This window comes from Eurytemora carolleeae, unplaced genomic scaffold (genome assembly GCF_000591075.1).
Source record: "Eurytemora carolleeae unplaced genomic scaffold, Eaff_2.0 scaffold137, whole genome shotgun sequence".
NCBI lineage: Eukaryota > Metazoa > Arthropoda > Copepoda > Calanoida > Temoridae > Eurytemora > Eurytemora carolleeae.
In genome coordinates this window covers 373,772-387,125 of record NW_019396143.1, presented here as the reverse complement: position 1 = coordinate 387,125, position 13,354 = coordinate 373,772, and the positions used below count along the sequence as shown (strand labels likewise).

Genomic DNA, 13,354 nt, shown 5'->3' with positions numbered 1-13,354 from the left:
TGTCTGTTTGGTGTCTGTCTGTTTGTATCCAATAAACGTCAAAACGGCTGAACCGATCAGGCCCAAATTTTTTGTGGGACATCTAGGGACCCAGGGAAGGTTTATGAAAAATCAAAATTTCAAATATTTGTCTCCATCAAAATTCGATCGTCATTAAATTCTTAAAAATTTTGAAAATCCGCGAAATTTTTTGTGAAAATCCGCGAATTATTTTTGTTTTGTTTTACGATGTACACAAAGAGAACATGTTCACAACTAATTTAGAAGATGGGCGCGAAGCGCCCTCTAAGGCTAGAAAGAAGGGCGCGAAGCGCCTTGAATTTCTAGTATTATAAAAAATTGTAATAAAAAAATTAGAGTTTGGAATGAGTTTAAAAATACGCTGAAGTTTCAGAGGAAGGAAGCAACATTTTTGAAAAATTTCATTTCGAACTTTTTTAATCTCTCTTTACAAAGACTTAAAAAGTTTTTAAACGGTTGAATTCATCAAACGTGAAAAGGTTCAATCAACTTTTCATAAAGATTTAGTTTGTCATGAAGTATTTCTAAACACTTGACGTTGGTATAAATCATACTGATCTTCAAACATATCAGTTCTGTAAGAGAAGATGAATGGTTTTATAATAATAATAATAATTGAATTTTTTATGATGTTTTTCTTCCCCTGTCTGAGAACAAGTAATAAAACCTCTGCAGATAATGGAATTTGTTTACTAAAAGGTCTTAAAATACAAATGCTAAACAGAAATTATATTAAATTCCATCTTCAGAGATAAACAGGAAAACAATGTATTAACCCTATTTCTCTAAAAAAAGAACAATTTTGAGTGGATCAGTCATTTTTTGGCTGAACGAACGAATTTCCAAAAGATTTTACCAAACTAAATATTATATATATATATATATGGACCTACAAAACCGGTTATTCGCTTTTAACAATATGTAGTTCAATGGAAAGCACATGTTAAAAGAAAGTGAAAAGCTCAAATTCTGCAAAAGCAAGTTTGCCCATTATTCAAAGTTAATTTGCAATTGAATGTGTGGCAAAGGCTTTTTAAATTACATCATTTTATTTTTGATATTCATGTAATTTTTGTTTTCCCACATGTTCGCTAGATTTGGATTTGGATCTTTAAAGTAAAGGAATTGAGTTTTTGTCACATACTCTGATTTTCTTATCAGCTTATATGTTTGCAAACTCAATGTCTGAAACCTTAGAATTTCAAACTATGAATCATTTTAGATCAAATAATAATAGTTTAAAATATCTAAGGTTTACACCATCAGGTTGCAAAGATATAGCGATAGTAAAATCAGAATCTGTGGCAAAAACTCAGTTCCTTTGTAAGTTTGTTTGGCAATATTTGAATTTGATCCTAGTTGCTTTCCAAAAATGTAGACAATATTTTAGGTTACTATATTCATTAAGAAAAAGATGAAGGGGGGGATTCCTGCAATATTTTGAATTTGATCCTAGTTGCTTTCCAAAAATGTAGACAATATTTTAGGTTACTATATTCATTAAGAAAAAGATGAAGGGGGGGATTCCTGCAATATTTATATGTGCTTTCTCATCGTAGTACAAATCAGATGAGAGTGTATGCATTTAAAACAGTGCTACATTCATCAATCTTAAGATAGGGTCGACTTTGAAGTGTCACAACGCTTTGAGCTTTGATATTACCTCTCTTAATCACGTATGCCTGTAGCTATTCTAATGTAGATTTTAACACTTTACAGCAATTGTTGCTAGCTTTGGTTTTTAAGAAGTAATTGGCAAAATTCTCATTAATTTTTTCTTTAGAGCTTGAGGCCTTTAAATCACACTGACCCTTCTTGATTCGGATCTGGTATCGGGTCTGACATTAAAACAATAATTGTAAGATCAATTTTGTAGGTCTACAACGTATCTATAAAGAACCCCTCAGTCCCTCTCATCAAACAATGTTTAAGGGTTAAATACTATAATATTTCAGCTCAAATTGGAGGAAATCTAGATACAAAAGGATACGGGATTGCTACAAGGTATTCTTTTTAATACGAAATTTAGTGCCCCAGCACCCTAGGTTCGGATGCAAAAAAAACATTTTCGTTTTCGTGAGAGTAAAGTTTAAACCACTGCCAACACTCTGCTAAAACCCAATTTTTTATAACTAAGTAAATAAAAGAAAATCTCAATCTAAAAATAACATTTAAAAAGTTTTAGGTTTATTTTAAAAATAATTGTTTGTTTTTCAATAATTAATTTAGCTTTCAAATGTTGATTTTTACATCACCGCTTTTTTAATCATCCTGGAATAAACAAAAATGTTATTTGTTAATTTTTAAAGACCTGGCTCTGGGTTCAAGGATCTTCTAGACAGCGCTATTCTCAAGATGCAGGTTTGCAACTTTTTAGTAATAATTTGACCTTTTAATATTATTATAAAGATTTATTCACACACAAATATATAAATACATATATAAATGGTGTAGTTTAAATTTGTTTAAATAAATTTTTGAAAATACAGGTTTCCAAAAGAAAAGAGAAAAATATGCAAAATTATGCACAAATAGACAATATTGATCATTACTCATGTTAAACACCTTAATGCTAGAGGTGAAACACCCCTTTCCAATAACTCTGAGAAGAGCACTTCCCATGACACAAGATCAAATTCCTTACTCAGATCCATCGCACAAGCATAAACTGCTCTACCAGCTCTGTTGTAATAATCCACTACAGAGTTGACTCTCCAAGCTGCACATTGTAGTACTGGCTAGCTTCTGAAAACCAAACTGAAGTTCATCAGTGGTCAGCTTATCAGAGTCTATAATTCATATCAACCATTAATTGTTACTTTTACTTTCTCAGTTTTTCCTTGTGTATATTACTAACCCTGGGACAGTTTGAATTTTTTTCAAAAATTACCAACACGCGGCAAAAATTGTTTTATTTAACTTACAAAAAAGCCATGTGAAATTTACTTTTTTTGATTTTTTTAAAAAATGTGTCAGCGCAAGCACAATCACTTAGGGAGATAGATTTTTCAATTTTTTCGAAACATGTCGATATGGGAACTAAAGTTGCGCCTCTAACCACTAAATATTGCCCTGTTGAATGTTGGTGGTTTTTTGAAATTGTGAAAGTTGGTTGATCTAGGGCCACAAATATATATATATTTTTGTAGGACTCGGGCAAATTTTCCCTAAAAAGTTGGTTTTTGCCGTTAGATTATTCCACTTTCGGAGAAAATTTTATGAATTGAACATTTTTGAATTCAGTGTTTCATAAAAAAATACATAAAAAAAAAATTTTTGAGGATTTTTCAGTTTTCACAAGTAAATTTTTAAACTTTAAAACGAATTCTATTTTTGAAGGCCAACCAATATTTTGTCCCACTGTAACACCTATACTTGGGTTTATCAAGGTATAATTTGGGCCAGATTCTAGATAATATGTATTTTTACATGTATATGTGTATGTTTATGTTTTTGTTTATATGTGTATGTTTCTAGATAATTTTTTATGTGTATATAGTTCTAAATTCTAGATAATATGTATGTGTATATGTGTATATTTATATGTGTAAATGGGGGTGTTTCTAGATAATATGGATGTGTATATGTGAATATGTGTATATGTGAATATGTGTATATGTATATGTGTATATGTATATGTGTATATGTTTATGTTCCTAGATAGGATGTATGCTTATAGTTCTAGATTCAAGATAATACGCATGTGTATAGTTCTAGATTCTAGATAATATGTATTTGTTCTAAGTGTATATGTGTTTGTATATAGTTCTCGATTTTCCTAGAATTATCTTTCAAGGTTTTATCTTTTCAGAAAGTTCAAAGTACCAAAATATTAAGAGCAACAGTGAGACGTAAATATAGTTTTAATCAAAGAATATTTTTTAATGAAAATCTAATATTTTTAATCAAAATCTAATATTTTTAATCAAAATATAATATTATTAATCAAAATATAAGAAATAAAAAAATTCGAAAGATTAATACATATATTTTTAGAACTATGTATATTTTATTTTGCTTCATTATTTTTTTACCGCTTTTTGACTAGCATTAGCGCTCTATCATTCACCTAAAAGAGGGAATTTAAGTTATTTAATGTTCCTTGGGAATATTAAGTAAAATAACTATCCCATCTACGGAGTTTTCGTGAACAAATTGTGTACAACTACTTATTCAATTAACTATAAATTTCACTTCCCTCGACCAAATTTGGTCTCAGGAAGCCAAATAAAATATCAAATATCAAATATCAAATAAAATTCCCTTGATTTCCCTGTAAAGTATAATTTTAAATAATAATTATGTGATCTTTTTTTTCTTAGGAAAATGGCGATTTTCACAAGTTAAAGAATAAATGGTGGAAGCAAAAGAGAGGTGGGGGACAGTGTTTACAATCTGCATCAGCCTCTGTTACCAAGGAACATCTAGATCATGAATGTTTCGTCATTGATTAGATTTTAAAATATCTCTTTTCTACATTTTCTTCAGCAGACACCATAGACTAGTCAGTAGACATATACAGACTGATAGGACAGGACTAAGTAGGCCTTTGGTCGTACCGCCACGGCATGCTATTTCTACAACCAGCTTTATGACTGCCATCTAACCGCCACTAATCGCATATAATACCTATTCAGGAGGCAAGTTTTACAATTTTCAGAGAAACATTTAAATTGTTAACATAAACCATTTATGAATTTAATCTATTTTCGTAGGTTTTACGTTTTGTACAGTGATAACCAGAAAACTCTGGATTAGGAAGTCGACTTTCTGACTCGATTTATGACTTTAAATATTCCAATGAACATGAGGCACAAATATTGTGCAGTGTAAAAAGACCCATTTTATGATTTATCAACTGTCTAGTTCAGGTACTTGCTTTGTAACAACAGTAACTGCACTTCTGTCTAGCTTTAATGTCGTCTACATATTCCACAGTTTTCTGGTTATCACTGTATCAATGGGATCCTTAAATATCCCTAAATTAGATGTTTGCTAATTGGTCGTGTACTCCAGTTGTACAAACTAGAAGGCGCTGTAGAAAATGTATCATATTTTCGCCTTTAGTATATATCTCTGTACTATCTTATTTTCGGCAGAAACCATATATGATTAAATACACAATTCTTTAGATTTATTACTTCGTTTGCTTCAGGAGAAACCATATTTGATTAATACACAATTCTTTAGATTCATTACTTCGTTTGATTAAATCCTCTCTTCTAAAGATTTATAATTTTGGTTTTATTGTTAATTTGACAGAACTAACTTAACCCTATCCCTACTGGGGTACATGAAAACTAGGATACGCTGGGGGGGGGGGCATCCAAATATGAAAAATTATATATCATTGGAAAGAAAAAAATTTTAAAGTTTTATATGAAAATCTATTGTTTCTATCCTTAAAACGTCAAAAATTAAGCAATATTTTTGATATTTTAACCTTTAATCTTTATCATTTTAAAATTTAAATTAATATTAGGAGATTAAAAGTATTTTAGCCAAAATATGTTAACTAAGAATTATGAACAATCTACCTCCTGTATTTATCTAATTTCAAATAAAATTTTCAAAATTGAAAAATTGTAATTCTTACATTTGTTAAAAAAAACAAATTGGGATTCCCAAAACCTAAATTTGAAATTAGCAGTCGGGATTAAAATTTATCCATTCAAAAGTTCCCAGTTCTGTTTAATTTACCGATTTGGATTAAGATATCTCGTTCTAAAGGTTTTAGTTCAGATTGCACAAGTTCAAATGAAAATAAGTTGCATAACGTTTTGCAAAGACACCATTAAAGTGGATTGGCACCCATTGTCTCTTTTTATTTATTAAAAAAAGGATGTTTAGCAAATTTATTTCACAAACTCTTTTTTCATGTTTGGCATTTTTTGATTTCGCATTAAATGTTTTGATTTTTGCAATTCAAACATTTAATGCGAAATCCCCAGGTTGTGGAAAAAGAAGGATTACTGAATCTCATTCATTAATTTTTTTAAAATTTAAATCCAAGATATTTTGCAAATTAAGTCTTACTATTGTTGTCGGTCTTACTGTACCAGGTCCAGATGAAAGTCTTTTCGTGACCTTGTGATGTTTATTAGTTGGATTTGGCCAATCTAGGAGGTATCTTCCTTGTAACTCTACTTGGATGTGGATTAGCAGGTTGTTTGCATTTTCTTTATTAAATGGACTGTTCTTGTGATTTACAACGGTACTCTCAAACGCTTTTTCTGATTAAAAATAATAAGCATGGTTGTAATTTTAAATAATGATTTCAAATTGTGTTTTATAAACAAAACTGACATGCGCATTTCTAATGCAGGAGAAATTATCTTGGAAATATCAGATTTAAACACTTCTTAACCTAGAAAAACACAATATCTTCCGCATCATTGTGAATCTGTACAATGAAGGTTACTTGAAATGTTGCCTCCAAACCCTATAATGGAACAGTTGCCGTGATGTCAACGGAATCTTTATTGTAAGAGATATTTGCACAATTTATTTGAAGTTAAAGATAAAAAATTATATATCCATCGTCTTTAATCAGATCAAGAAGTTAAGAGTATACTGTCAACTCAATCTTTATTTTAAGAGTTATATGCACATTACATTATTCATAATCTTTATACCTTTACAGTTGATACGTTTTGTAAAATATAGAAGTTATAGATAAACAAGGATATATCCATCATTTTTAATCAGATTAAGAGATTAATAGTACTGAGGCCAAATTTAAAGAATTTGAGCCGAAGTTTAAATTTAAGCTGCGACTCAAAGTTTGTTGGTTCCACTTAGTATTGTATTAAATTTTTCAAGATTTAAGCCGGCGCTCATTTGAAACCGGTTTTTGGGGGATTTGAGACGCGGCTTAAATACATTAAATTCAGACACTGTTGTGAATCTAAATAAATGTTCAATCATATTCATGTTTAATGTTTTTTAATAGCATCGAAGGTTTTTGTTATTGGGGGTTTCAATGAATAATTGTTTAACCTCGAAGAAAATATTTCGCATTTCTTACAAAAATTTTTGCTTTTTCAATACAGGTTTTCCCAAAAACTTTGTAGTATGGTATTGGGTAAAAAGAAACAATATTCGATTAATTTTCACAAAAAATTCAACTTTTTAAAATTTTTAGATTTTTGACTAATGTTCTCAAAGAAGGGGGTAAAACAAAAAAGTATGTATGTGAAAAATTAACGAAAATCGTTCCCTCAGTAGGCCCAATACCCCAACTGCAAATTTTTGTGTGACAACGTATACATATTATAGATTTTGTCTGTTTTATAAATGTTTTTCTTCATATTAAAAAATACATAGAGATAACTAGACAAATTTGAATTTAACAAATTAATTAATTAAATATCTAGGCTTGGTTTGCATTCTTGAGCTTATCTGGGGCTGCTATCAAGATTCCCAGGCATCTCAGATCTAAGATGATTTTTTTCATATTTTAACTCTTTATTTGTCATGGGGACTTTCCGGGTACGTCTTTGTGAAATGGACAATTTTACCCTAGAATAAAAAACTATTAACTTAAAGGGACTGTAAGCGTAACTTCATGTAACCCTACATTGGTACCCTTGAAACCTTTATCTGATGAAAAAGGGGGTAGCTAAAGTTGTTTATTTAAACTTTCAAAAAGTGTTTATTTCTGAGAGTTTCTCCATTGCTTCTTAGAAGCAAGAAATACACAAGTCACTTTCGCAACTGAAACTGCTAACGAAAATGAACAGTTTAATGAAACAAAAACATGGATACCTAATTCATCCTTAATTAGACAAAGCCTTTAAGGATACTGTTGTAAATCGGGCATTGTTATCTGTGCATGGAAGGTCACTTGAAATTACGCTTACAGTCCCTTTAAGTTGTTTTTTATTCTAGGGTATAATTTTCCATTTTATGCTTATTTTGCCTGCAGACATGCACTTCATTTTGGTGAGTGGAGTTAGAGGGTAATCTTCTAATCTTTAGATTCGGTTTAATGCTTCTGTCAGGGAAGAGTAGGACTAAACAGATTAAAAGAATAAATGTAAATGTTAAAGGGATCCTTCATTGATAAACAAACAAGTTCGATTAAAAAGGTATCTTTAAATGCTTTGTCTGATCTATTTTGGTTTTTCAAAAATTTTTATTTTATTTGTGGTTTTTCTGCCACAATACCGTTGTAAAACGGACATTTCCCTTTTTGCATGCATGGGGTCATTTTTTAAAGATCTTACAAAGCACGATTTTGTTTATCAAAGACCTGACCTTAATTATTACTGTTCTGAACCTATATTAATCTGTATAAAGTTGTAATCTCTGCTTGTCTGTCTGTTTGTATGTCCAACCCTAACTCATGTAACTTCTAACCGATTTCCTTCAAAGGAATTGATTCTTTGCCACAAACTCAGATTTTCTAATCCCTATATCTTTCGAACCAAATGTCGTAAACCTTTGATATTTCAAACTTAAATTATTTGATCTAAAAGAAGTCATAGTTTAAAATGTCAAAGGTCTACGACGTTGGAATCCAAAGATATAGGGATTAGAAAATCAGAGTTCGTGGCAAAGACTCAATTCCTTTGTATCGGGGAACTCGGGAGAACTACAGAAATTTTCTTAGCATAGTTTTCAGATTTTGCGTTAAGTGGGTTAACCTTTTTAGGGAAAGACTGCTAAAATCGTATTTTACGACTAAGCGCGGGTAAACGGGTAAACGGCAGGAGTAACTAAAAGATTCTCCTGGGCAACGCTGGGTTCCCAAGCTAGAACATTATGTAATTCATCTGAGATGTGAGAAAATATTCAGGAGTTTGGAACACCTTGGGGATTCGAGATCAAACAAAGAATTGAGTTTGCATACAGGTCCCTGGTCCAGTTAGAAATTAATATTTATAAAAAATATGCTTTAAATTTTTTAGCTATAGTAACACGTAGTACAAAAAACTACGTTTGACGGGTGAAAAAGCAATAAATAGAGCCGAGTACATTTTCGAATATTAGGCCTAATTTTGAAGGTTAAAACGGCATTTCAGAGAAAAATATTTTATCGACAACCTCTTCATTTATGAGAATTATACCAATTAGAAGCACTTTTAACTCTATACAACGATGTTAACGAGGCTAAAAAGTCTACTCTGAACGCTCTGTTTTCAAAGACACCTTGTAGATCAAAAATTCAATTCATAAGAATGTTGTACAGAAAGTAGTTTTTTATTTAAAAAAATATCAACATTGATTGACTGCTCATCATGTTATGCATGCCCATCACTACGATAGATAAACTCTAAACAGAGTGGTCTAGGTTTTTTGAGAATTTGAACACAAGGATAGTTTTTATTACTGATTTTTTAAACAAGTTTTTTTGTTTAGATGTTCTAGCTTTGGAAGGAAAGGCAGAATGGCGAGCATGCGGTATAAGGTATCAATAGTATTATGTATTTTTTACCCTAAACATTTTACAGTTCTTTACAACATTCAAAATCTTATGATTGATGAAAAACTTTTATAATGTTATATTATTTTTATTATTTAATGGTACTTTTTCTGAAATATTTTCGAAAATGATAACAGAGTTAAGTAATTTTTTATAACAATAAAGCTCTTCGCTCATATGTTAGTTTTAGCTAACCAAACGGCAGGACCAAATTTGTTGAGGGAACCCATGGGTACTCTGAGGGACCATAGGCGAAAAAAAATCGGGTTTTTATTCTTCAAAAGTCAAGATTTTTCTAAACATCAAAGTTTTTTCTTCCAAAAATTAATTCTAAAAATATATTTCACTGGCAACGCTAGGCACATTAGCTAGTATATTCTTTTAAATTTATGTAATTGGTATGAGTTTTGACGATGAAAGCTTTATAGTGATAAATATACTAATATAATAATATACTAATATTACCTGCTTCAGTAGATACATCTATTAGAATAGAAATATGGGATTACCGCTTAATAAGAAAAAATGATATATAATAATACTGTTTCAATATAATGGAATACACCACAAAAAACATATAAATTTTCTTTCATATTCCCAAACTTTTTTCATGCATGATCTATTTGATCTACTTGAGGTTTATAAATAAGAACTAAACATTTAAATCTTTAAAAAAAAACAATCTGAATTTGTGCATGCGGAGTACATACCGGTTAAAAGGTAAGGTTTTTAAACTATTGATTTAAGGCTTAAGCTTGATGCATTGACACTATCCTATCTATTTTGGAAACTAAATTTTCTTATAAAGCCAACCCAATTAACTTTAACTGTTAAACCAAGCTATAATGCATCTTAGGGGTTCCATCAAGTTCCCCAATTTAAATGTGAGGCAAATCGGTCTTGGGGGTCATGAGTTATGATTGGACATACAAAGTAACATATACCAAAACAAAAATTACTACTTTATACCTGTGCTATGATGCTATCTTTTGAAGACAGGTTTACCTGGAAACTAAAGTTTCTCTTTGAAATGCAACCCATTCAACATAGAATGTTAAATCAAATTAGGTTCTACCGAGTTCCCCAATCTAAGTTTGAGGCCAAAAAATCAGTTATTGAATATAATTTTTTTCGTAGTGTAGGGTTGAAAACAAAATACATGATCATTTTATAACTAGCTATTTAGATTGAATCTCGAATTTTCTTACATGATCATCTTATATCTATTTAGAATGAATCCCGAATTTTCTTACATGATCATCTTATAACTATTTAGAATGAATCCTGAATTTTCTTACATGATCATCTTATAACTATTTAGAATGAATCCCGAATGACGAGTGAAGGATTAAGTGAATCCTCTATTGATGAACCGCCAAAGAGTAAGTAAACATAGATTTTTATTATATAATTCAAAGATTAATTAACAATACAGATAGGACACTTTTTGTCGTCTTTTCAAGATTTAGGGGTTTTTCGTTCACAATAACCCTAAGGCATAAGCCCAAAGGAGTTCCGCGCAGGCAGCGTTGAATTACAAGACAGAAAGCGAGAAAACTTGTGCGTAACTCCTTTAGGCTTCTGCCTCAGGGATTTTTGTGAACGAAAAATCCCTTTAAATCTTAAAAAGACGACATCTAGTTTCCTATCTGATATTGTTAATTAATCTATGATAGAATTGTTAAATTGTTTCAAATTCAACTTGATCTGAAATGACCATCATTTTAAGAAGGGCATCGTCGATTCACAATGAAACTTGTTAAACCTTTATAAGCGCATGGGCATTATATAGATATCGTTTTACTACGTAAAAACATGAGACTTGTGGGTTTTGAAAGATGATGTTAAGGGAAGTAAAATACAGAAGTTACCCATTTTCTAGCAATACTAAAACTATTCTTAAACACACACTTTTATTTTTGATTAATCTGAATCAATCAGAGCTGAAAACTTTAGAATAGTGGATATCGAGATTAATGCTTGATCCTCTCTTTTTCTTAATCTCGAGACTAACCTAATCTTATACTTGTATCCTAAAAAGTGTATAAAATTCAACCAATCAGAGTCGCGTATATGAAGCCGATAAATTTGAAAAGATTAATATACAGAAACAGGAGGGACTCTCTAATTTTAAAAACCGGTTTTTAATTTTTCTCTACTATATCCAAGAAAGAACGGTTTAAGAAGCAAATCAAAAGTATGTCCATTGGATACTCAGATTAAGTAATCGGGAGGATATCTCATTCTAAAGTTTTCAGCTCAGTTTATTTTGCATTGAAGTAAACTTCAGCATTTTATTTTCAGCTGGTGGCGTGAAGCGAAGAAATTCCTATCATATTCATTATCCTGGCTGGTAGTCATAGTCCTTAGGACTATAGTATGTTACTTATAAAGTCCTTTTTCCTCGTACTTTGTAATTAACGAGATGTTCGCGGACTTTTCTGTTTTGATCGGTAGATTTTTTTTAAAAGTCGACGATTTTTTCTCAGGATCAGTTTTTCAAATCTCGACAGAGATAATACCAAGTCAAGAAATATATATTCACAGGTTGTTTGATTTATGTGTTAAAGTAGTAGAACAAAATAAATTATTGATCATGCTAAATCTATAAATTTAATAAAATAATTTTTCTTATCTAATTGAATTTTAAATGTATTTTTTGATGGAGTGTTGTTTTGATATGAACAGATAATGCCGAGATTTTAAATGTAAAAATATGATACCGTCATACAACCAGAAAACTCCGAAAAAGTAAGATGGCTTTAAAGCAATACGTAAGTGTATTTGATGTTGTTATAAAGCAAATAATTTTACTAGACACTTACTAAATCACAAGTCAAGTCAAGTGGGTCTATTTACACTAAACAATTTCTGTTTCCCGTGCTCATTAGACTATCTAAAGTCATAATTTAAGTTTAAAAGTCGTCTTCCTATTCTGAGTGTTCTGGTTATCGCTGTAGTATTAACGCAATTCACGATCTTTGAATAGCCCTGGGAGATTCAAGCCTTTAAGAGTTTAAAATCTAAGTCGATCGGTTTTTACTAAATCCAAGACGAAGTTTTACTCGAGTTTAAGCATTTAAAACCTATAGTTTCAGTAGAAGTAAATATTTCCATTTACTAATAGCGCCGATTGAAGGATTTATAACTCTGATTGGATAATTCGAGATAGATAGAAAGATGGATGTTACCGCCATACTATTTTTGTTGGTTCAGAATAGACAACAAACACATGACTGAACCATAGACAATAGAATATATAGAGAGGAATTTACTAGAAAAAAGTGTAAAACGACCATTTTGTTGTACTGTTTCCATACTGCAGGTGTACTTCACATATTTATGCTATATAACCTGTTGGGCCCTGGAATATCGTTTTATAGAAATCTAAAATTATTGTTAAAAGAACACCAAATTATGAAATAGGCTGGTTTCATAGTTGACCAATGATCATTTCACCTAGACTCTATGCCTTCCACTTTACAAACGAGGATTTTCCGTTATACCTATAAATCAAATGATGTTTTTATTCACCTAGTTCATTATAAAGTTTATTTAACAGTTTAAAAAATTCGAAATTAAAATGGATAGTATAGGAAACATACTGTATTAATGTACTCTACTGCATATAATTTGTGCACATTTAGATGATTTGTACACTTTCAGGCTGAAAGGGACTGAAAAAATTCATACCGAGAGATTCTTTTAATTCCTCTCTATATATTCTATTCTCTATGGACTGAACCCTGATTGGATCTGGCACAAATGGACTCGGCATATAGGAGTGCTCTGATGTTTAAGACCTTAAATTTGTGAAGCTATAGTAAACATTATGGTATAACATATGAAATGTTCAGGGGTCAAATGTTTATCTGAATTAACAAAGTGAATGTTTGTGTATAAAGG

At 30.7% G+C, this 13,354-nt stretch overlaps 1 protein-coding gene across 2 annotated transcripts in view; it reads left to right on the top strand.

Annotated features, from left to right (window-relative positions):
• LOC111696258 (glutamate receptor ionotropic, kainate 2) overlaps nucleotides 1-12,082 on the top strand; it is a gene marked incomplete at its 5' end in the record, with an annotated part of 45,077 nt that extends 32,995 nt beyond the window's left edge. Inside the window, 9 exon segments of one of the 2 annotated variants that reach the window (XM_023465815.1) lie at nucleotides 1,977-2,025; nucleotides 2,331-2,382; nucleotides 4,344-4,439; nucleotides 6,126-6,186; nucleotides 7,398-7,447; nucleotides 8,822-8,877; nucleotides 9,385-9,433; nucleotides 10,770-10,830; nucleotides 11,753-12,082. In XM_023465815.1, the coding sequence (XP_023321583.1) occupies nucleotides 1,977-2,025; nucleotides 2,331-2,382; nucleotides 4,344-4,439; nucleotides 6,126-6,186; nucleotides 7,398-7,447; nucleotides 8,822-8,877; nucleotides 9,385-9,433; nucleotides 10,770-10,830; nucleotides 11,753-11,805 (527 nt within the window). 2 annotated transcript variants of the gene reach the window in all.
• Between the last annotated feature and the right edge of the window lie 1,272 nt (nucleotides 12,083-13,354).